General features: G+C 35.7%; 1 protein-coding gene across 2 annotated transcripts in view; it reads right to left on the bottom strand.

Moving 5' to 3' along the window:
* e (nonribosomal peptide synthetase ebony) overlaps nt 1-26624 on the bottom strand; it is a 112800-nt gene that overhangs the window by 21468 nt on the left and 64708 nt on the right. Inside the window, exon 2 of one of the 2 annotated variants that reach the window (XM_069834069.1) lies at nt 11140-11556. In XM_069834069.1, coding sequence (XP_069690170.1) covers nt 11140-11542 — 403 coding nt within the window. In that variant the 5' untranslated portion in view covers nt 11543-11556. Of the gene's footprint in view, nt 1-11139; nt 11559-26624 lie in introns of both variants that reach the window. The other variant, XM_069834070.1, reaches the window with a different exon arrangement.

The raw sequence follows: 26624 nt of genomic DNA, 5'->3' as shown, positions 1-26624 counted from the left end.
AACAACAACAGCAACCAAATTTCTTGGCTTAAAAATCGATAATGTGTTAAATTGGAAAAATCATATTAAAGAAATTACCCCCAAACTAAATTCAGCATGTTTTGCTATTAGATCTGTGCAAAAGATAGTTAACCTTAAAAACAATATACTTTGCATACTTCCACTCGGTAATGAGTTTTGGAATAATATTCTGGGGAAATTCCACAGATAGTAACAGTATATTCCTATTACAAAAAAGAGTAATTAGAATAATAGTAGGTGCCAAATCTAGGGAATCTTATAGGACTCTTTTCAAAACACTACAAATAATGCCCATGGCTTGTCAGTATATCTTTTCATTAATAATCTTCCTCTTATGTAATCGTGAAAACTTTGTAACTAATTCAACAGTTCATAGCATAAATACACGTCAAAAAATGACTTTTATACTCCATCGGCAAGTCTATCATGCCATCAAAAAGGAGTGCGTTATATGGCAGTAAAAATTTTTATTAGCCTCCCTATGGATATAAAAAATGAAACTCAAAACATAAGATTATTTAGGGCCAAATTAAAGAAGTATCTAATTTCTCACGCCTTCTATTCTGTAGGTGAATTCATGACATTCAGTAACGCTTCATGAAATTGATACTAAAACTTTGTGTTGTACTAGCAGACTATATTGTAAATCTCGTCTGTATATATTTCATCTAGACTGTGACTATAAATTAAGCCTTTATAATAGTATTAAGTTTTTTGACTTGTTCCATATTCTAGCTGTGAAGCAATGTATGAATATCATGGAATGTTTATAAACACAATACAATACACAATAGTTTAGTTCCTTTTGTCATGTTGTGAATGATAGTGCTGTTTTTAGTTTTCTTGAACTGTTATTGAAAAAAGAAAACAGCCTACTCCAACATAAGCAAATGAAACCATTAAAAATGCAACGAAATAAGATGGACTTCAATTTTAGAAATTGCAAATAAAAATCCTTTATTGTATTTACAATATCAAAAATAAGGTACAGTATTCGATTTCACTTTATACATTGCACGGTTTAAGTATATATATGTAATTAATTGGGTACAAATTTATGTGATATAGCTGTATGTATGTAGGTCCTATACTGCAGTCATTTCTAATTTTATTTTTTACTTACGAAACTGGATATTTTAAGAATGGTTCACTCACACATAAAATGTCTTTGACAAGTAAGTGATCTAATTTTGTAACAATTACGTAAAGTATAAGTACATATAATTAAGCCGCGACTGTTCCTCGAACACTAGCGCCCTAGGGGACCCAGGTTCGATTTCCGGACAGGTTGTGATAGAATTTTTGGTGAACAAAGCCGGTGTTGCGAAGTATTGTGAAACATACTTTGCAGACGAAACAAGCATCCTTTTTAAGGTTTAGAATTGCTTTAGAGTTAAAAGATTGGGCAAATAAAAATTTGTTTTTAAATACAGTAACTTTTTCCACGTTAAGATAAGAACTAATCAGTAATTCTTATTCTTAAAATGAAACAATCGTCATACAGAGACAGTTCCAAACTACTCCAAGCGCAGGTTAGTTGAACTGACGTTTTACCACAGTTTAGTAGCCTACATACAGTCAAGAAGCTTGAGGTGATTTTTTGCATTTCTCGCGATACAATGCTTCAAGCGGTTAGCAACTGAGAGTACTAGAACCAATAGACTGTGCGATAGTAGCGATCCTAGTGGGTAGCAACTGAAGTTCAACTGTCATTGGATGAATATTCCTTACGTATCGAGCTTCGTGACCATGTACTCAGAAGTAATCGAATGTCAATAACTATCGATTAATCTGCTTTCATTCCGTAGTGTCCAATACAAGCAGCAACCTACGAACTTTGAGCTTAAGCGATTTAATGGGAAGTTCATTTTGTGCGGTTTTGTTCATGAATATAGTGAAGTGGGCAACTTCAGTGACAACGGCAATGATTTTTCAATATCGTAAAAGGTCAGGGTAATTTTAAAGATACGATGGAAAGGTATGATGTCATTGATGATGTCACTACTACCGAAATATAAGTACTCAATTAAAATTATTTTATTATCACCTCTCTTTCTCTTCATTACTTCCCGGTACTTCTATCTTTCTCTTCTCTCTTCTTCATCTTTAGCTTACATATCTTACATATCTACAATTACTACTAAGATTTATTTCAAATCATCCGTCCTCAAGTGAGGTTGACCACTGGGATCCGGAATTAACAAACATAAAAGATAAAGGGAAATGAAACGAGCAACATAATGATTCGATTTGTACATTAAAACAAAAATTTACGTGTTAACATATAAATAATAGTGTAGAATTTGAAGAGAGGCCTTCAGAATTTCCATTACAATCTTCTGAACCTCATAAAAGGGAATTTTAAAGGATTTAAGGATATTACATGTAAATTTTGGTAAACAACCCCTCGCTCCAAATAGTAAGCCTGTAACATCCCAGTTGTAAAGCGAAATGCCATATTTTTCACTGAGGTATGGAAGACAATGTACATATTTAACTCTCTTGTCATCATTTATCTTCAGTGCTTGATTCGTGTCTCATTCAAAGCAAATCGTAGGGTCTAAGACCATCGCTTTCTGGGTTCTTGTATTGATGGCAATTATATCGACTTTTCTATGAGAATCATCTTCAGACACACAATGAATCTCCTCTTGTACTTTTCATCAGTAAATTGTTTGCAGGTTGGCAATTGCTGTACGGGCATGATGGTGTCTGTTGTTACCACTGCCGACGTTGGGATTCGATCCAGGAACCTTCACATCTCATTATTCTCATTATTTCATTATTTTCATTATTTGTCCAACACCTTACCCATTAAGTCAAGAAGACAAGTTACAAATCACCGATAAAAATCATCTATCTGTAGAATTGTAACGACTACTGGGTGTTCATTTCAAAGTGTGTCATGACGTCACTGTTGTTGGGTCACCGATTTGAAGCGAGTTTCAGTTTATATGTTAGAGAAGTTGCCTATTATTTAAGGCGTTCTTCAATCTGAACTTGAGAACGTGTACGGTATAACTTGAACGTCGTAGCAACAGATGGCGGTCTGTACGGTCTGTGTGCTACCATAACCTCTTTCGAACTGTGTTTTGCGCCGGCAAGTCGTACGCAGGGTATTTGTTATCATCGGTTGCGTACGGTAACATTCCACAACACAAATCAAATGCTCCGTGTCCATGTTGACCGTCGAAGTTAATGTCAACAAATACGTAAGTAATCGTCTTAACTCTCTCCCCATATCCCGACAGTACTATTTCCAAACAGTTCACATTCCTGCCACTACTGGCGTTACCGTACGTATCGGCACGTACTCTTCAGAATGAACGCCGTACTTGCTAGCCAACTTGTCTGCCTCTTAGATTATACACCTGAGCTGCGGAAGTGTAGGAAGATTGAATTCTCTAGGCTCATCAGCTAGCCACATGACGGCATACAGCGAGCCAAGACACATTTTGAACTGAACACCAGTATTTCTATGATAATATTCTGTAAAAAAAACAACAGATAGCGTAACATATACGTAGTACTAAATACGTTGACAGGTTATAAATTCGACTATGGCAGCAAATGCCAGTATAATACGAGTAGTTCAACGCGAGGAAAATATACGACAGACTTTAACGTGGATATATATTGTTTCGTCACTGGAAAGTGTAAAAAAAGTGTTCAGTTTTGTAGAGAATCTAATACTGTTATTACCAGACATTATTTCAAGTATGGAAACCAGTGGTAGTAGTAAAGTGCAATGCGAGAAAATATACGACAGACTTTAACGTGGATTCACATTATATCGTCACTAGAAAGTGTAGCAAAAAGTGTTCAGTTTTATAGAGAATGTAACCTACTTCCATCAGAAGAACCAAAGAATTGTGTGTATTGTGAAAATCAATTGAAAGTTAAAACTCGCAAACGATCGTCAAAAAATACTTGGTTTGAAGAGTGTAAATTTTTAATTTAGCAGAACATCGTTCTTATTATATTGTTGCCTTCATGAAATGTCTTTACTAATAACTAGTAGGGAAAGTAACTTAAGTACAGTTACTGTACGAGTATGTGTTTCTTACAAGACATCGCCAAAGTGTACCCAAGATACGACAAGCAGAAATGAAGTTCAAAAGCTTATACTACTCGAATAATCGAAGTGAATGATGAATAAACAGAATGGTGAGTATTAAATATTATATACACTTAATTTAATCGCATTAAATCTGTACTATATAACCAAATCGTGAATTAAAAAAAAAAACATGGCAGTATATAACTTATAACTACAGAGGTGTGAAAATTATTAGAATAATCTTAATTTTAAAGGTTTTTTTTATAGTTCCTTCACAAGTATTAATTGAATTGATGAATATTGGTATATATTACTATACTGATGTAGGATATATTTACTACTAACAATGCCGGAAAGCATTGTTGTACATTGGTATTTTTCTTATTTTACAATTGTTATGGGAATCCAGAAATTATTATATTATGTAGGCGGAATTGGAAACATAAAAAATTATATCCACAAAACAGATGTATACGTTCATTTGAACCTTCACAACAATGTAAACGCAAAGAACAATTTGTTTAAAGCATTTCTTAATTAATTTTTGATGTTTCCAATTCCGCCAACATAATATAATAATTTCTGAATTCCCATAACAATTGTAAAATAAGAAAAATACCAATGTACAACAATGCTTTCCGGCATTGTTAGTAGTAAATATATCCTACATCAGTAAAGTAATATTATATACCAATATTCATCAATTCAATGAATATTTGTGACGGAACTATTAAAAAACCTTTAAAATTAAGATTATTCTAATAATTTTCACACCTCTGTACCTTCTGACGTCATCAATGACATCATACCTTTCCATCGTATCTTTAAATTTACCAAGGTCAGTATACATATAAGTTTTTGTAAGTACAACTCCAGTATTTAAAATTGTATACATTTCTGACTAGCTCTTAATGTATTGGTCAATGTAACATGTTGCATTATGACGAGTATATACCGTAGAAATGTTATCCATTTTTAAGTTTATCATTAAAACGGGTAGGTATTTTATTCAATAGAGTAAAAAGACACAGTTGGAGATTTTATTCAACACGAAATTGGTATTTTTCTTCCAAAATCATAGAACCAGTTATACTGTGTTCAATGTAGAGGTTATGTCTATGGAAATATTCTGTAATATGTGCGTACGCAAACAGGCGAAGCAAAAAAAAATTCTCCAACGCTTAAGCAAAGTCATTGGATGTTACATACAATTTAAGTGAACGATACGTAAAACTTTATCGTTGAACTCGATGTTCACACACGTTTCGGTATAAAAAAAAGTGGGATTTTTTTTTAATCTCATTGATTGTGTGACTACATCCAGATCTGTTTTGACTTTGACGTCCTACATGTTACGCACAACCTAAAACTATGAGAATTTGTCTTAAGCGCACAATACCGGAACGGGCGTATGGTATTATAACTGCTTAGAGCCCGGACGAGAAGTCATGGCACCGGCGCGAGGGACGCATTTTAGTTCGTTTGCTTGGACTCGCCCTCGCACTCAACTGGAGGGGTGTTGGGTTAGTTGGTTACTAGCATTCCGAGTGTTCAGATCGTTCTGCTACTACCGCTATTGCTAATACTGAAAACATTGTCCTTCTGAGCGCCCTCATTATGGCATTGTCTAAGGTGTGAAATCATAGAGTAGTTCATAGTCAAGGACATGAAATAGCATACAATGTATGGAAATTCATGTCAGAAGAGACTGTAAACGGAATACCAACTCCATTGAAAAGCGTGTGTGAAAGAGTACTGGCTGCCACTGGTATTTCAAAGCGAACCTTGGCAAGAATCAGGAAAGAAGGGAAAAATATTGAGGCAGGAACAGCAGATCTTCTCCAGTCCGGAAAAATCACAGCCGAAGAAGAAAATTGTTGCAGCTGTAGACAGTTTTGATGAGGAAGTCATAAGAAGACTCATCTATAATTTCTACGCTACGCATAAGCAGATGCCGACTCTGCAATCGCTTCTTCCAAGAATGGATATCAGTGTATGATTATGTCAAGAAAGTAGAGAACAATTACATTGAAATTGAGCACGTGATGGACAGTATTTTGTAGAATATTTCCATAAACTTAGGGACATCTGATTCCAGCACAGATCAGTCGTCTGATTCGGACGGAGAATAAGAATATAAAGATGGAATAGCGGGCGTAATTTCATTAGGTAACTTCGGACTCTTGAGTAGGAAAGTGGTGATACTAAGGTAAGACAATGTTTTTAGAAAGAGATGAAACGGATATGCCTGGCGCTCTGAGCTTGAGAACCGTAACCCGAACAACCCCCACTCCTCTACCCTGCTGGCCGGCAATTTAAAACTTCGAGCATGTTGGTGCCATAACATCTCGTCTCAGCTCTAGAAAACGACAGCTGTTCACATATGCCACTTTTGAACTACTCATATCTCGTAGGCATTACTGTTAACTCTGATAGTTTTATCTATGTTTGTTATGCATTATGTTGGTGTTTGACAGCTCAGGAATAATATAGAAGATTTATGGCGAAGGTATCTTGGGGAGCAACGGGAGTAAGCCCTGGCTGTATTGTAAATACAATGAATATCATCTTTGCGGGTATGTGAAGGATTGATACACAAATATATATATAGATAATATATTATTTTAGTGCTAGATAATGTCATTTTAGTGCTCACCTCGTATCTAATTCGCGTCTTCATTCGTACTTTTGAATTGTCAATGTGATGTTTTGAAGTAATAGAACACTATTAACATTAACCTATACGGATATCGTTCGTGAAATTGGGACAAGGTAGAGTATTGACCGGCCACTGAAGGAATACTGCACATTTTTATCACTAACAATTTGTCGCTATAAACCAATTTCAACACTTTTATCACAGCCACAATACATTTCAATTCTTATTGTACTGTGTGTATAGGCCTATATATATATATATATATATATATATATATATATATATATATATATATATATATATATATATGAAGAGTTCAATGATGGATGTCATTTGGAATACATTTTGCAGGAGAAGCGATTGAAAGTTTGAAATGCTTAGCGCTCAGACCTTAACTGTGATTTTCCGATCATTTTATATATATATATATATATGTATATAATATGGAATTATCACTACATTAACACATTTAAACGTAATTATTATGAAAGTCGCCATATTTTCTTCCTGGCATTATGATGAAATACGATCCACTTCCACTAGATGGCCCATGACACGAGTAGCAGGGTTGGTAATACATGTAAACGAAATTATACCAAACGTGAGTAATGTGACTACAGGTGTGTAGTATTATGTGACAGGTTAGGTTAGGTTTGATTAGGTGTGTAGTATTATGTGAGAGGTTAGGTTTGATAGGTATGTAGTATTATTACTATGTTGGTGACACTGAAACCCACTGTCACATTAAGGAAATATGGCCGTATTCTTAATTCACGCACGACGATTCTCGTATGTATACGGTAAGTAAGATACTTATTTAGGGCGGGTTGGGTCGCCATACAGCTCTCCTAGTGATCATATCAATTTCTAATAATCAATACTATAAATTCAAGGCATTTTCATGGTATTTTAGCAAGTTCATATAGTGGCCGGAACATAAGTAACCTTCACTGGAGAATTTTCTACGGTTGCTTTGAACCGTGCCGTTACGGTTACGACCAAATTGAACTAAATACACAATGTCGTCAACATAAGGAAATGACGTTGATCTGTGGCGTCGTTAGAATGAGAAATTTGTTTTTTTTTTCTACCTACCTGCTTCGTTCTGAACGTTACTGAGAGATTGCACCACTGTTAGCGACAAGATGTATATGCGTAAATATTGCGAGTAGATTACATGGCTGAGGTGAGGATCTCGCGACAGGAACAGTTTTGCTTTGGCGCATGCGCGGACCTTTCATGCAGTAGCAGCGTAATCCTTACATTATAGTACATTATGCAACGAGCCTATAATGAAGGTAATTAACAAGTGAGTATGGATATTTATGAAACGAGCTTCTTAATTACCATTATAGGCGAGTTTCATACGACTTTTTATGCTCGACCATATTTCTAACTTGATATTATTAATTTTTTACAATGTCCCGTATGTTGTGAGATGTGCGCAGACGCGAAAGTATTGATTTTTTCCGAGGAACAGATGTCCACATTGACCTTGCTAGGCCATAAGAACCTACAGAGATAACATTGAAATTAAATTAGACATTGAAAAACGAGATGACAAATTGAATTTATTTGAATATTATTTACAATTAACGCTAATTATTATAGTAACAGAACATAACCTTCTGCGACAGTATTGGATTTCCAGCCTCCGTGACTTTTCGCTAATTCTCTTCCGATTGCATATCCAAGAATAATCGATACTTGCGGTTTTATAACGGTAGAAAGCTGACCTGTCATTGGCTGAACAGTTGTAACCTGAGTCGTCATTGGCTGAAAGACCTGACCTTTAATGAGTAGGTGTACTTTAATGACGTGCATTAAAGGTCTGCTACCAGGTGTATAATTACTACGTTTCGCCATGGTCGAGCATAAATTTATTTTCGTGTGTATATTCCAGATCAAATCCCTTCTTTCTCCGGTTACACATTTTTTTAGTTGGTTATTTAACGACGCTGTATCAATTACTAGGTTATTTAGCGTCGATGAGATTGGTGATAGCGAGATGGTATTCGGCGAGATGAGGCCGAGGATTCGCCATAGATTACCTGGCATTCACCTTACGGTGAAAACCTCGGAAAAAACCCAACCAGATAATCAGCCCAAGCGGGGATCGAACCCGCGACCGAGCGCAATTTCAGACCGACAGGCAAGCGCCTTAACCGACTGAGCCACGCCAGTAGCTCCTGTTACACCTCTTGCATATAATACCAAGGTTAGGTTTGGTTAGTTTAGATTTTTATTAACCAAGTCGCGCATGCGCAGACAGCCAATATGATCCTGTCGGTCATGGCGCTTATGACAGTTTTTGTTTCGTAATGTTGTTAAACAATAATATGATGAAAGCGGTGAATAATTTCATGGGCCCTAGGAGGAGTGCTTTCGTAGAAGAATTTAGTAGTGAGTACTTTATTAGAAAAGAAGAAAACATATTTTATCAGGTAGAAGGATAATTTTTTCATTTGAAATACTTAAAATGTACGAGTATGTAGACACTCGTGAAGCAAGTAGTCAGTATAATTGGTTTTATTTTAAGTTTGTACTTAGATTTATGTTTTTCTTCAATAAAATTGTTAATTCTAGCCTTTAATAAGACTTAAGGGTGCTATGCATAGACATTTCGCTAGACCGCGCTACAAGCGTGCCAAAGTACCCCGGCTATCGGCTGATTACTTGTACAGGATTCATATCATACATATCGCTAACACTGGTTTATGAATACGAAAAACGTTAGTTCACTGATCATCCACCGGAAGCCCGCGCTAAGAATGTCTATGAATATGGCCCTAAAGTACCTAGATGCGTTTTACATATTGTAAAAGTAATCTTTAATTACATATAAGCTGCCTTTAAATAAATACTTTGTTATTATTGCTATTAAATCCGAGTTACATTAGTAGTATTCCTTACTTACACAGAGGAATATACATACAGTAGGGCCTGCGGGGACACTACCTCCATGTATACTGTTTTCGCTGTAAGAAAAATCCTAATGTAAACACAAGCACGTGGCTGTCATACCCGTGATTGGCTCACAGTAGAAACACTCACACGACGCAGGAAAATATAGTCCGTATTTGGAAACTATCATCTTGTTTTATTTGAAAATAAAAAAAAAATGAATTCTAGTTGTTAAATACAATGAAACATTTAACTTCACTCATATGTAAAACGATATGTATAAGAAAAGCTACTTTTATATTCTGTTATGCACTATGAACGCGGATGAATACAAACAGTAATACCGAGTAATTTAGGTTACTTGTTTGGTAGAGATTTAATTTCCTTTGGTCTAATTTTGTTAAGATTATGAATTTGTAAAAAATAAATAAAATGAAAATATTCTTAATCTGCCAAAAGTACAATAAAGTATAATTATCAAAATAAGAACAATAAATAAAAAAAAGTTTCTTCTGTTCTTGTAACTACCTGGCGTCATTTGTGCTCGCAGTTGTTCACGTAAGCACGTGTTGTTGGGCACTAATTTATCGTGGCAGGTACTACCGGTCACGGCTATGTTATGTTTAAAATTCTGACACCAAATTGTTATGTTTAAGTCAGGATATTTAGGATGGTAATGGTCGAGCTATTATCTTAGATAGGTACTGCGTATTCAAGAATAGGATCACGTGGTACTGAAGTATGGCTTCTGCATCCTCGGTGTGTTTGGTTATTAAACACAAACCGTCTCAAAAGCGGAGAAAAACAAATAGTCTTAACTGTATATAATAAGTTCTGTGAGATTTAATTACAGTAATTATAAAGTAAATGTTTCCTAAACAAATGAATGCATAGTAGTGAGGTTAGGCCTACTTGACGAGTAACGGGAAATGTTTAACATGAAACAGAATGTACAACAGTAGGCGGGAACACGTACTGAGAATCTATGGCGCCAAACAGCGGCCAATGAAGCCTCAATTCAGTCACGTGCTATTGTTTATATTAGGATTTTTCTTACAGGGAAAAGATTATAGACTGAACTGCTTTGTCTCGCAGTGCTCTCCGTACCAAGCGAAGTTAGGTGTATGATAGCCATACACCTAACTTGTATTCAAAGTGACCACTTATTTATTTGCCTGGTATCGACAATGAATGGTCAGCCGTCTTCAGAATGTAAAATTTGTAGATATAAATTATTTATAGCTACAATCTATAGCTAAATTATACAGCGAATCACCACTGTTGTCAAGTGTTATTATTCATCTTCCAGTATTTCATTTACTACTACGCGTAACTGCACTTTACTACTGTCACTTTTTCATTTGGTACTGTTCGGTACCTTGCTGTAGCCTATTTGTCTATGGTTTAGCACGAGTTTCGTGGCGCCCACAAGGAATTCTATCGGATAATGCGTTGTTTTCACGACCGGCCGGTGATGTCGGCGGACTTGACTTACCCTTCTCGGCAAGGACGAGCACGGGGCGCGCCTCGCCCAGGATGTGGGCCACGCGGGCGGGGGGAAAGGCGGGGTCCAGCGGCAGGTAGGCGGCGCCAGCCTTCCACACGGCGAGCAGCGCCACCACGAGGCGCTCGCTGGGCTCCATGCACACGGCCACCAGGAAGTCCCCGTCGCTGTTGGGGCGAGCGCCCACGTTGCGCGCGCGCCTCACCAGGGCGCGGGCCAGGCGGCTGGCGGCGGCGTCCAGCGCGCCGAAGTTCGTGCTGTAGTTGTGGAACAGCAGCGCCGTCTGCTGCGCCGAGGCGCCCGCCGCGCGCTCCAGCAGTCTGTGCAGCGACGCCTCGCTGTCCAGGGGGCGCGGGTCGCCGCGCAGGATTGACAATGTGGGAATCGAACCCATGACTACTCACAGTCCTGTAATACAAACAGTTTTGTCGTTGTCAAATACTTTTAACACACATCCTAAATTTGCACTTAACCATAACGTTTCTCAGTGGATTGTAATGAACTTCTTGTATTGTCTACATATGGGGAATACGAAATAAAATTATGCCCTCTATTTCTGAAACACCCTGTATATTCTGGTTTAAATGCAAGTATTGGGAAAGAAATTGTATACCATTCGAGAGTAAACGGAATTTATCCATATCTGCTATCTAAACTGATCTTTCTTTCATCTTGTCGACCTGGTTGGCAAGTTGGTATAGCGCTGACCTTCTATGCCCAAGGTTGCGGGTTCGATCCCGGGCCAGGTCGATGGCATTTAAGTGTGCTTAAATGCGACAGGCTCATGTCAGTAGATTTACTGGCATGTAAAAGAACTCCTGCGGGACAAAATTCCGGCACATCCGGCGACGCTGATATAACCTCTGCAGTTGCGAGCGTCGTTAAATAAAACATAACATTTTTCTTTCATCTTCCTTAGCAAGCTATTTAATGGCTTTATTCACAGCAGTGAATTAAAAGTTTTCAACTCACAGCAGTTGATTAAATTTTTTAATCACTCTCTCCATGACAACCAACACATTAGCAACAATAAAATCCACACATTCATTAATTTAATGTAACACATTACAAATAATAGACTTAAAATTTAAAATTAAATTTAGAAACCAATAATGAAATTTACGTACTGTACTATAGTCGCGACGCTGTTATTCCCGGCGTGCTCCTCCTCTTTACTTACGTCTTAGAAAGTGAAGTCTCTATAAAGTCTAGGTACGTAGTATCGTTCGCCATTTTTGTTCTTTCATTGCCGAGCTACCATACGAGGAAGAATCTATTTGCCACACCGTTAAACATTATCATGTCGTAGCGCCTATGATAATAAATCAAACGCACTGTAATTCAGTAAATAATTGAGCGGCAAATAACGTCTTAGTGTGCTTTCTGCTAACGCCAACGAAAGAGCCAAAATGGCGGGCGATTATATTAAGTATTTATCGAGCCTTAAGAAATGAATAACGTCTTCATCAGCGAATCACAAGACGCATACGTTTAAATGTAGCCGACCTGCAACGCGATTGGCTGCCGGAAATTAGAGCGTCGGGACTATAGTAATGGATAAAATAATGCATAACACACGAAAGTAAACAGATTTTATTCTCTTATGCTGTATATATTACTATTGTGCGTTCGTAGAAATTATCGACTTCGGCTTGGCCTCGGGAGCTAAATTTTCCACTCGCAGCTAAAATCTAATTTTACTTTGTCATTTTATGAATTAGTAAAAAATGTTGTAATTTCTAAAAACAAATGCGCAAAGTATACTTACCACAGCATCTCGATAAATAAATCACCAGATAAACTCTAAGTTTGAAGTGCAATAAATTATATTGCACAGTGGAGTAGCAAGGAATTTAAGATGGGAAGAGGACTAGTTTTGAGAACATCACTTGACAAATTTGCCCATGACCTAGATACTGTACAATATCTTTAAGGGGAGAGGATGATATTTTTTTGGTGAAAAATGAGTAAATTAAAAAAAAAATCTTTAAAATACTCTGTGATATATGTGGAATGCATAGCATAACATTTTGTGGGTATTTGTGCCCTTATCGGATGTTGAGTCGCCATTTTTAAACTTCCTGCGTTATGGATTTTCAAATCACTCGCCCACTTTTATTGTTGTTTCCGGTAAATTAAATAAAAAAAAATCTTTAAAATACCCTTTTGATATGTGTGGAATGCATTGCATAACATTTTGTGGGTATTTGTGCCCTTATCGGATGTTGAGACGTCATTTTTAAACTTTCTGCGCTATGGATTTTTAAATCACTCGCCCGCTTTTATCGGTTTCCAGTAACTTCATTTTTTTTTTTTGCTACATTGCCAGATAAAAATGGATATAATTTCTGAACTATTAAAGATACATGCATGAAATTTAGAACACACATTCTTTAGACTATTAGGAAACTTTTCTCTGTAACAGAATTTTGTTAATTAATTTCATTTTAAAAATACGTCCGTTTGTTTGCAAGAAAGGAAATCAGAAAATTGTGATTAAATTTTAATTGTTTATTTTACAAACGTACGGACTAATATCAAAATTCTGTTACAGACAGTTTGTAGAATATGCTTTTGTAAATGCATTGCAAAAAACTGTTTGAAACTATCTTAAAAAACGGTTTAGATATATCGGTTTTAGTACAATCCTGCATTGGGTATATTTTTTTCAAATTTGGGCCCCAAGTAATTTTTTTTTTCAAAATATTTTTATTTGGTTGAGTTGCCACAGCTATGAGCTCTCTACATAAAAAATTAATATTTTACACCAAATAGGAAAAAAGTTTTAAACAGTACCATCCTCTCCCCTTAAAAACAGTAATTATTGTTTAATACAGTAAAATTTAACACCAAATTCAGACTTCCCAACAGTTGTTATAAAGCAAAAGTCATTCTCCGTCATTGCAGAATGAATCAACTGTTACTGTATTGAAAACGGCAGCTTCATAATTTCTTTGACAATCACAGTTCAATTTAAAATAACCTGTCAGCAGAAATATAAAGGATTTGTTACTCTACTTATCGACATCTAAGAATGAAAACCTCATAAGTCGATTTTTTTTTCGAAAATGCGATTTTCACTCAAATTTATAGGAAATCCCGTGCTCTTATGGTCTACAATTGCAAAACTTTCATTTAAAATTTTTTTCATGAAAAAAGGGAAAAATTGAAAACCACGTATCTCTTTATGATTTAATTTTAAAATGAAAAGCGCGTATCTCTAGTCATTATAGAAAATCCGACTTACGAGCCATCTATTTGAATGTGAAAAACTTGTATGTCGAAATCATATAGAATTTCCGATTTACGAGCCATCTATTTAAATGTGAAAACCTTGTATGTCGATTTTTTGCTCTCCTGTAAAATTTAGAAAATTAGACATACGAGATTTTCATTCTTAGGTGTCGTTATATTGGTCTTGCCGGTAGAAACAGTCAAACATTTTTCTTTCAGTGTCGCACTCGTAACACCAATGGTGATTGTTTCTTCATACTTTAGATCTAATATAATTTTGAAATATCTATTGAAAAATGTGAGGGTTTCAGTCCGGTTAGGCCCTCTTCCCCGCAAAACGAAGATCTGCAATTAAATTACAGAGTGTATGAAAAGCGGCCGTTTCGCAAGCCGATGTAAATAAATAAATAAACAGTAATTTATTAACTTATTCAAATTTTTGCAGAGAGGTCTGTTATGTAAGAGAGAATAAGATCTACAATTTGATACTAGATACAATCCGCTTGCCTTAAAAACGTTGATTTAACACTGCATACATCACAGAAGCTTGAAACACTGACAGGTATCAGCCTACTTCAAAGCATTCTTTAGCTGCTGCAAGCCTTGTGGAAATGCATACATAGTGATAGTAGCGATGGCTAGTAATAATAGTGCGCTTATCTGGCGAGTCCACGACATCACTTATTGTTTCGTTGCACTTGGGGGGGGGGGAGAGGCTACAACGATATTACTAAGCGAACTAAAAACATTCACCATGGATAAATATATAATAGGATGCGAAACTGCGGTCAGCACCATCTGGCGGCAGGGAGGCTGAAATAAGACGATCAGCGCCCAACGTCGTAGGTGGTGAACATGAGAACTACTTGTTGGGTACATTACCCAGAGTTCTCTATTTATCCGTTCGAGATATTGCTCGAGGAGCGGAGATGGCAGACAGAAACTTGCTAATGAGTGAACATAAAGTGATACTACGTGTGTGTATAAGCAATGTCCTGTATGTTAAACAGTGATGTTTATGGACGTTGTAATAGTAATATACGTTACAAGAGCGGTATGTTGACGTTTTCATGGTGGAGGAAAAAATTGAAAAAGCGAAACGTAGTTGAGCTTTTTTAATTTCCGAGAACATGAAAACAAACATACCGCTCGTGTATCGTACATTATTTTGTGCGAAGATCGTTTATTACATACCTGAAAGATGAATTTCTAATTATTTGCAATGAAATCGCCATGTTGGTTTCTGTTTAATGACGGCAACTTCGGAACACCAAAATATCTTTCTTCAACATTGTTGCTATAAAATGTTTTCTGTGTTTACTATACTCCAGCAGGCCGTGATATACGTCTGTCTTTTTTCTCCCAGTCTATAAATGCGAACTTAAAACAAACGGTAAGGTTATGTAATGATTTATTTTTCATTTTAATATTTTAACAATATTATTTATATAACATATTGCAGTAATAACATCGGCATCTGGAATCTCGTTGATTTTTTCACGGCTTCCTTAATGTTACTTGCATGACGAATCCAGTAACTTTAGTGGAGTTGTAGAGTTTACTTAATTTTTGCAAATATTTAAAAACAATAATTAACATTGCAATTTAGGTGAAATTGCAGTGGTAAGTTTCCAATTTATAATTATTACTATGTTAAACGTCTCCAAAAATAATATGTTAAAAGCCTAAAGCAGTAAAATGAATGTCGCGCTTAAGCGGTAAGAAGAGGGAAATTGTTATGTGTGTTACGTTGGGAATACTGAAAGTGGTATTTCACACTTACCGCGTATTGGTCCTGTGCGGAAAACAAGCAAATACGCACGATCTCGCACAAAGTAGTCTTGTTGAATGTATTGTAAAGTAATAGTAATACAATAAATTGAACTAAGTAGTTCTTGCAGACTTTTCCATTGCGCTGTACAATAAATACCCAAAGAATACAATCCCAATTATCTAACCTTTTGCTTTATTTTTTGTCTCTGTCTGGTTATATTTTAATCGGGTAGCGTAAAATAGATCGTCTCTTTTATCTTCCTCTTGGCTCCGGTAAGAATTTTCATGGCTTCAACAGAGCAAGCGAAAGAACGAAGCTTCGGATATTTATTTTTTGGCAAAGATTTGAAAGTTCAACATTTGTCAAGTCCTTACACCTAGCTTTCATTTGACATCACATAGTAAATCAGTGAGTTCAAATTGAAGAGCTAACCGCATTATTCGTACATCTGCTGAAAAAGAGTCGACGTACAGAGATGATGATGATGATGATGATGATAACAACAATAACACTTAACATTTTAATGTTTCATCAGTAACATGTAGTATAATGCCGTTTTATGTTATACGACCGTTTTCCTCGTATTACCTGTGAACAAATCATACATTTAATATTCTCATCATATTGACAGGAAAAAAATGCGTCCCCACATCCTACTTGGAACTTTCGTACATGGTTTCGAGAGAGACATATGCCACTCGCAGGTCAGAGACAAATACAAATGGAACGGAGTTTGACTGTAGTGAGTGAGAGGGTGGGGGTTGGCGGAGGTTAGAAGCAGGCGAAATGCACAGCTATCACTGCGAGCCACAATGTCTCGCCAGTCATGTCCTCACCACGGCTGGCCTATGTCAACCACTTTTTCGCCAAAATGGTATGTAACTTAGTATACAATCTCAAATCGATTTTGTAGCGGAACATATTTGAATCGCTCCATGCAGAAAGGGCTTCAGTCACAAATTTTGAAAAAAAAAAAAAAAAAATCGAGACATCGATGGAAATCATTTCTTTATGGATGGTTCCATCAGCCTGTGCAGAAAGGCATTCAGTCCAATGCTTGGAAAGACAGAAACTGAAGCGTCAGGCTCAGAGTTCTATGCAGAAAGGAATACAAAGTACACACTGTTTTCCTTAGTTTTCTCAAAACCAGGTCTAATGGACTGAAGCCCTTTCTGCATGGGGCGATTCATTTCCTCAGTACTTCGTAATAGTAAACTGTTATGTACTGAAGATAGTGACGTAATGATTAATGTCCTACCGATCTTATCCACCAAGCGTGAACTCACTCAGTTTGCATCCTGTATTTACCGACTGTTCTTGGGATTGTTCTATAGCAATAAATTATGCAAAGAGCCCTTCAGAAGAAATGGTCATCACGTATGTAATCTAAACGTGACTAAAACCGGAGCTCTCGTAGTCTTAATGTGATTAATATGTGTTGTACGGAACTACTTATTACTTACGATGTTTTAGAAAGCACATCCAGAAGGCCTTGATGCGGCGAAACCACATTTCAATTGTTTGTCAGATCTTTGAACACGAGGCTGTAGTAGTAGGAAAACAGTGAAAAGACTATCTTAATTATACAAAAGAAAACAGACTTGAAAAGTGAGGACGTATTTAATGCATTTAATTGTGTACTTCATTTACATTGACTTTTAATCAACACTTAATTGCCCGTACTGAAGTGATCATTCTAAACGATATTTACGAGATAGCATGATGGGAAATCCGGCGGTAAACACCGAGACAATTTATTTAGTTTACTACTTCCGTCATTGGCTTACCTTCAACGTACCATGGTTTATTAGGATCATATCAAAGCTAATAGACTCGCCCCTCATCCTTCATGTGGTTTTCCTAAGACGCTAAGACAAATGTCGAGTTGAGCCCCGAAATAAATGGGCCACGGACCTATATAATCTCCCACATAAACTTCGGCATTTTCCAAATTAAAGCCTTCGACAATAGGAGCCTTGGTTTTATCGTGATGCCTTGGGTCACTGCTATCGTGATCTAGACCAGGCCGTAATGCAGGTTGTGTGACGTCACTCGATGAGTCGGGCTTTTCTATTTGAGTATACGGAGCTGAGTGAAATATATTACTTTATAGCGTGTCGGCGCTCAATTTTATTTAGTGTAATGTGTGTATAAGACCCCTTCACACTTCTTATTGCATAATATGTTGCAGAAATAATTACAAAACTGTGTTATTTTAATGTGAACGGAGTTTTACATGGTAACATAACCTGGTTGCATCAACATTTTAAGTTTGAATGGAAGCTATTTTGAGATTTAATAAAGAAGAATTATTTATATTGTGATTTTAATTTAGCACGTCTACCTTCCTTACTTGTAGGTACAAAATTTACCACAGTCCCTCCTATGAAATTAGTGTATGTACAGTTGTGTGTTAATCTGGTAGGTTAGATAAATACAATTCATTACAACCCAGTAAAGTACGGAACAAATAAATAATACAATTAAATTTTTATTCAATGTAATATGTGCATAAGTTCCATTTATGTGTTGCATAATGTGGCAGGAATAATAAATAAAACTGTGTTATTTTTATGTGAAGAGAATTTACCATGTTAACATAACCTATCTGCGTCAACATTTTAGGCTTAAGTTGAGAACGAAAACGGTTTTGAGATTTAATAAAGAAGAATATATTTTTAGGATAAACTTCAGAACACGGTTACCGTCCTTACTTATAGGTAGAAAATTCACCACAGTCCCTCCTATGAAATGTACATACGTTATATTACTTAGTAGCGCTGAGGTATAGTTCCGGTAATTTCTGAACTGAAAACAGTTGAATTTATTTTTTGTGGAGATGCATTTGATCCTATAAGCAAGGCATATTAAAATCCTGAACGAACCGAACTAATTTGTATATGCACGATGTATGAATACGAAGGGAACTACCTCAGCGCTAGTTTAGCCGTAGTAACATATTAAACTAATCAGACTTCAGACTGGAGTACCGTCTGAAACGAATAAATACAATTGAAGTGTAGACAAATTGCATTTATAAGTTATACGTAGCGTTATGCTTAATTATAATGCATAATTGCGAATATGGAAATAAGGCAAGTACTGATAGAATAAACATAACCTATAACTTCAACACATTAAAATATGCGTGCGATGCAACTGAAAATTGTTGAAACGTGCATAAATGAATGTGCAAGAATTTCGTAATGAAGCATGAGGGCTTTATTTCAACTAATTATAATTCTAGATACTGTAACAGTAATGAAAATTAAAGGGTATAATTTTTCGTAATATACTATATGTATCTCGTTTTTAGTTCAAATTGTGTATATTATCAAACTTCGTATTATTTACTCGTATAATGTAGGTTATTCACAAATAAAAAGGGCGCAATAATTTAAGTTTAATAAGACAAATACGTTAAACTAACAATAATGGATTAGACAAGAATAACATCGGTAACGCTGCACTTAGGCCTAATCACAACTTACTTTACATGCCAGTCAATGTTTCACTTTCACGTATATATTATTACACAAATTTAGCCTACTGTTTATAAGACCAAAATTTCACTTAACCACATAAGGGCGCAATATTTAATCGAAATAAAGGCAGGTATTACACATACGAACTTTGCCTGCAACAACGTAATTTTCACACCAAAAATAATATTATACCTTAAATTGCAAGTAAATTGTGTCTCAAGTGTCTCACAATCACTGTTTAAAATTTTACTGACGCAATTACACTGCATTTCAGAGAAATATATGTTATTCTTCATGCACTGCAACTAATTCATATGGTTGAAAGACCGCCTTTCGCGATCAGCTGTTAAGCGAGTCACGTGGTCTGCCTTACGGCCTGTATTAGATCACGATGGCAGTGCTTGGGTATTCTAGGCGAGCTTATGCAGTGTTGCCAACAGTTGTTCGTATAATCCCGCTAGATGACTTTCGAAAACCCCGATTTTCTAGCAAATATCTCTAGATTTTAATGTATACTTATTATTCAATAATAATAATAATAATAATAATAATAATAATAATAATAATAGTAATAGTAATAGTAATAGTAATAATAATAATAATAATAATAATAATAATAATAATAATAATAATAATAATGGTCAAGATAGAGCATCCACCCGCCAATGTAACGAATATAGCACACTTTTATCATTTCCAATGTGGCGCTATAAAGCAATTTTGGACACTTTTATCACAGACACAACATAATTAAATTCTTATTGCACTATATATGTTACTGTTAAAACCCAAAATCCGATAAAACCAGTTTCAACTAGTAAAAAGTAATTTTAAAATATAGATATATAACGAATTTTCGTAAGATCTAAAATCAATGACAGGTTAGGTTTACGATGAAAGAGTAATGGAACGGAGAAAAACTCTCTCCGGCGCCGGGATTTGAACCCGGGTTTTTCAGCTCTACGTGCTGATGCTTTATCCACTAAGCCACACCGGATACCCACCCCGGCGTCGGACAGAACCGTCTCAGTTTAAGTTCCAACTCTTGAGTTCCCTCTACGTTCATAGACATCTATGACGTAGTGCAGAGGGCGGCCACTAGAGAGAACCCAAGAGTTGGAACTTAAACTGAGACGATTCTGTCCGACGTCGGGGTGGGTCCCGGTGTGGATTAGTGGATAAAGCATCAGCACGTAGAGCTGAAAAACCCGAGTTCAAATCCCGGTGCCGGAGAGAGTTTTTTTCCGTTCCATTACTCTTTCATCGTATGATGACGCAGAATATCTGCATGGAAATATCATATGTACTTCGGTATATTAAAATAATATATAGATTAGGTTTGGTTTGTAGAGGTTTTTTTTAGGCTTTTACCAAACAAAAACCTAAACAAATGAAACCTAACCTGACATTGATTCTAGATCATACGAAAACTGACTTTCTATCTTTATTTGCTTAAACTAGTTTTTACTAGCTGAAACTGGTTATGACGGATTTCGGGTTTTAACCGTAACATATATAATATGGAATTATCACTACATTAACACATCCATTATTTCACAGAACACACACTGAACGAATTAAACGTAATTATAAAAGCCGCTTATAATGCTAATATGAATTTCATTTCAGAAATTTTAAAGATTAAAAACCGCTAGTATTCCCGCTAAGTGGGATAATATAATTTTACCCGCGAGACGGTTATCCAAAAAAAGCTAGATTTAGCGGGAAAACCGCTGAATCGGCAACACTGCTTATTCGCCCTGTGCAAAGGATTCGGATTCCTTGCCTAGCGAAGACTGCGCCCCCCCCCCCTCTCTCCACTCGCATTGGCCAGGCTTTTAACATCTTCGGCGAATCTGCCTTGCTGTTGTTCAGTCGTCCTAGTGACATTCCTCTTTCTCATGAGATTGCTATTAGAGTACGCCCATTTTTGGCTTTTCCCTTTCAAAATTCTCTTATGTTCCTATAACGCAACAGTATAAAATAACAGTGAGACAAGTACAGGGACATCACTTTATTTTTACCAACATTTTTAACATTAACCTGGCTATACTCGGAAACACTGTTGCCCCCTTCCATTACAGGAGTTTGGTGTTACTAGTGCAATATGTAAACAAATAATTTTACTAGGTATAGGAGGAGAGAAAAGTAGTGTATCCATTTATGTTGTAGGGAAATACGATATTACGATTTTCAGTTTGATTATCACTTTTACGGAATTTATCAAAATACAGTAGAGTAGTAACATTTTTTTTTTCAAAAACTCAACTTTTCAGGCGGCTATGTTCGTTATGTAATGTCTACTTTATTTAGCATATCAATTATTGGTGTTAACATACAATATAGAGAGTGCATTTAAATTGAGGGGGTCATAAGTAAAGGGCTGTAAGTGCACTTAAGTTACTTTTGAGAAAATGGGGTTTAAATATTTAAGTTTTCGTAAAATCGGTGAAATTTTTATTTAAATTTTAATGTGTGATGCGATTAAAATATCCCTTTTCCACTAAAATTTTAGATGCTTTAGCTTACACTGGATGCACTTAACTCATGTTATTACAAATGTCACCTAGCCACCTCAATTCAAAATAAGCTAATCTGAATTTTTAAACAAGTTGCTGAAAATGGTTGCCGTTCATTACAATGCAGGCTTCAATTCAGTACGCATATTATTAAAAACATTTTGAAGCATATTCTATGAAATTGAATTTATCGTTTCTTGAATATAATTTTTTAGTACGATATTATTAATATAGGCTCTTTCTTCTATAGAAAACGCAACCATATTTCTGAAACACACTATACACTGCAGTGTTTACTTCACTGCTTGAAGACTTCGAATGCAACAGCGGCCGTAAGTTTGTGTGTCTGACAGAAGCAAGGACATTAGTGAAGGGGCGGGAGTGAAGTACATTCAGAAATGCAGGTACAATAAAAATGCAAGTAAAAATAAAATGATGTCCCTGTACATCCCATAGGCTTGGAGCTCACATAGACATTTTCTCTCAGCCCCAACTTTCCTAGCAAGACCGCGCGATTGCGTACCTTTTAATTCTTTCTACTTCCATTCCGCTTATTTCATTGTCATTGCCATTTTTCTTTGCATAAAGAGTTAGCCTAATACTGGTGACAGACTACAGTCCCTAATCACGATCGGGTTTGTAGTGTGTCACCGTCTCGATCGCGATCAGGAGCTAAATCCTGTTTCCAGAACAAGATAACTGCGCTAAGGCACGGCCCAGTGGACGAAAGTAACATTTTAGTAATCTTTGGTTTCGAATTACCTTGATTTATATTATTTAGGAAGTCGTGATAGCTTCTGCTGTGGAATTTTGTTACCCCTTCCATTGTGTTACATGAAATAGAAACGAAAATGAATTGCTAGAAAATTGATTTGGCTCCTATTAGACGTAGTGGAGAAATTTAATGCAGATGTGAGAAAAGTAAAAAGAAATATATTAATAAATGACAGACGAATTATTCGTATATGTATATATATATATATATATATATATATATACATATATGTATACATATATATATATATATATATATATATATATATATATATATATATAGAAAGAGAGAGAGAGAGCAATAGAAGATTGCTAAAAGTTGTTTCATTTCAATAAATAATGGATTACAAACTGGAACTGGCTTCTTTTTCAGATTTTCAATTTCAGTCTCCATTACGACGCTATCGTTGAGGTTAGGGTTGATTTTAAAAATATGTTTTATTACAAAATAATATAAATTTTTGGCATGATATAGATTTTATAAGTTATAAAATCTCTTTTCAAAATAATATAAATAGTAATGACATAAATTGTATCAGTTTATATTGTAAAGCGTAGAACAATTTTAACAAATAAATTCCCATATCACACTGCAAGAAACAACAAAAAAGAAAAAAAAACAATGAACAAATATTAAAAGAAAGTATGAACTTTATGTGTTGTCCAAAAAAGGAAACAAAGATATAAGATGTACATAGAGAAAATTGTTTCCTCTATGGTAATTCAGCTGTTGACCACACGGGACCACAGTCTACTATATACAGTCGCGAAGCTCAATATGTAGTAAACATGCAAACATGGGTAGTTGCCCACCACTAGCATCGCTACTATCGCCTCATCATCGCAGATCTCTTTCCTAGCAGACGACAAAATATGTTACACTTTCGTTGTCGTGTTCTTTTGGAAAAATTAACACCTTCCTTCTATTATTGAAATATTAAATGCATAAAGTTAATTTATTATTTTAACGAAGTATATTAAATTCCACCATAAACTTAAAGATACCTGCAAGAAATAAGTTAATATAATTTTTGTTTGTGCAAAACGAACTGAAATTTACTATAATAGCTTCACTCATTCAAGATTATAGCGATAATTAACTATGAAACCAATAAATATTAATTTGCATTTCCCTTTACAACAATAATAATGGAAATATGAATTAATGCAGTAACTTAACGTGTACCGGTACTTGTAGTGTAGGCTTACGTAGTTAACAAAGTGGGATGAGGCTAAGCCATAATAATCACACCAGAATTGGAAATAAAACGTGATCAATAAATTTTATTGTAACAGACTTTTTCTACGTCTCTAGTAAAGCAACAAATAAAAATAACAACAAAATTAACAGCTATAATTAAAAACATGTCCTTTGACAAAAAAAAGTAGGCCTAAGCAATAATAATCCCACCAGAATTGAAAATAAAATGTGATCAATAAATTTCATTAAAACAAACTTAATTTTTCTACGTCTTTAGTAAAATAACACATAAAAATAATAACAAAATTAATAGCAACAATTAAAAATATATCATATGAAAAAAAAATTAGACCTAATCTTTCTCTGGAAATTTAGCAGCCTAAGTGACAGAACTTTAACCGGTATCTAATGTCCTTTCGGTTAGACTGAAACATTTCATTGTGAAATTTAAGGATATGATGTATTCTAACAGTCACAAAGAACTTCAAAATTAACAGTTTTGTTTCTGCACAGCATTCTTGTGGAAACCCAGGAACCTTTCTGAATCTTTCGGAAATCGGAAAAAGGATAACTCTGGCCTCGTTCTCTTACTGTTGCTACAATTTATAGCACTACAAACGTCTCCTCCTTGTCCCATATTATTATTCCAATTATTATATTTTAGCCATTAACATTTTCATTACAACCAATAACGAACATTTCACAAGCATCAATGTGAAATACGCAACGAGCTAGCACTCGATAGAAGTACGACACAGTCCAAAGTCGACCATGGACAGTCTATTGTTTCTAGTTGCTAACCGCTTGGAGCGCTTTATCACGAGATTTGCAAAAAAAACACCTCAAGCTTCGCGACTGTATATAGTAGACTGTGACGGGACTAAGCGTGACCTAGTGTGTCACCACATTTTCGGTAATCCCGATAATGCTGATCGTGATTAGCGACTGTAGTCTGTCACCAGTATAACGCCCTAACCTATGGCTGTTACATATGATGTTTTCACATGAATAAAATATGATCATATGCAGTAATTAGTACTGTAGTTAATGCATGAGTGTTAGAACATAACGAAAGAGTTCATAGAGAAAACAAACACAGACTAAGTAATTATTACGTCATTGTCCGCGTGGTATTTCGATGCTCTTGACGGCAGTTGACTACATTACTTCAGGACCGGTTTGGGGCTATTACAGACTTGAACGTGTTAGGCTGCATTTCATTAAATTAGAGCTACAATCTGTTTATTTATTTCCTCGTTTATCTTCATCATCTTCAAAAGAAGGCGTCATTAGCCCGTTCCGCTCTTACCCCAATGGGTATTATAAACCTGTACTACTAGACATGTAGGCTGCAAGGAATTAGATTTTTTATAATGTCGGTATGATGTAACGTATTACTTGGTAAAAGACTGCACAAATATAGATGTGTCCATTTCTTACAGTGGAATATTGAATGTCCAAACCTAATAGGCCTATTGTCAGACTCATTAAACTTAAAATAACTATGTTGCTTAGTGAATATATTTTCCTTTGTATTGCCGAGAATATATTATTTATATTTGTAATTAACATAACCGGGCTCTTATCGCAATGTCTGAGGAAGAACTGCATTATTGTGTATATAAGCTAAATACAGTAGCAAAAGCTTATAATTTTGAGATATCAAAATCTAAAACCGAAATAATGGCATTCAAAGGGAAGGACGCTGTAAGATCAGAAATTGTTGTAGATGACATTACTCTTAAACAAGTGTCACACTTTAATTATTTGGGAAATGATATATCCTATAGCTATGATAGACATGTACAAATAAAACTTTCCAAGTACCAATATATGTGTGGTACGAGGGGGATCCAGGAAATAACGACCGTTTTGTTGTAATAATTAAAAAAAATATTTATTTGAAAAAACAAAGTCTGTTACATAACTGAAGCTTCCTTTACTTCTCTACATAATCACCACCTACATTTAAACATTTGTCGTATCTGTTCACTAGCTTTAGAATTCCCGTGTTATACTCCTCTGCCGCCAGTTCATTAATCCAGGTGTTCACTGTCTTCTTCAACTCTTCATCACTTCCAAAACGCGTACCACCCAGAAAGTCTTTCAGCTTAGTGAAAAGGTGAAAATCGCTAGGAGCAAGGTCTGGACTATAGGGCGGATGATCAAAGATTTCCCAACCGAATTGATCCAGCAATTCTCGAGTTGAAGCAGCAGTGTGCGGGCGGGCACAGATTTTGTGGTAGCGAAGATGTTGCGACACAATTTCACCAAGCAAAGAACGAGAAATGTCAGGAAAGGCAATATGCAATTCGTCGAGTGATGTGCGCCTGTCTTGCAAGATCTGTCGTTCACTTTAGTCTTCAGGTCTTCTGTGATGAGTGATGGGCGTCCGGGTCGAGTTTCATCGTGGACATTTGTTCGCCCATTGTTGAACATTTCGCACCATTTTCTCACATTTCTTTCATTCATTACAGTATCACCATACA

The sequence above is a fragment of the Periplaneta americana genome, chromosome 8, assembly GCF_040183065.1.
Source record: "Periplaneta americana isolate PAMFEO1 chromosome 8, P.americana_PAMFEO1_priV1, whole genome shotgun sequence".
Taxonomy (NCBI): Eukaryota; Metazoa; Arthropoda; class Insecta; order Blattodea; family Blattidae; genus Periplaneta; species Periplaneta americana.
The sequence above is the reverse complement of the archived record's forward strand: the minus strand, read 5'-3'. Positions and strand labels throughout refer to the sequence as shown.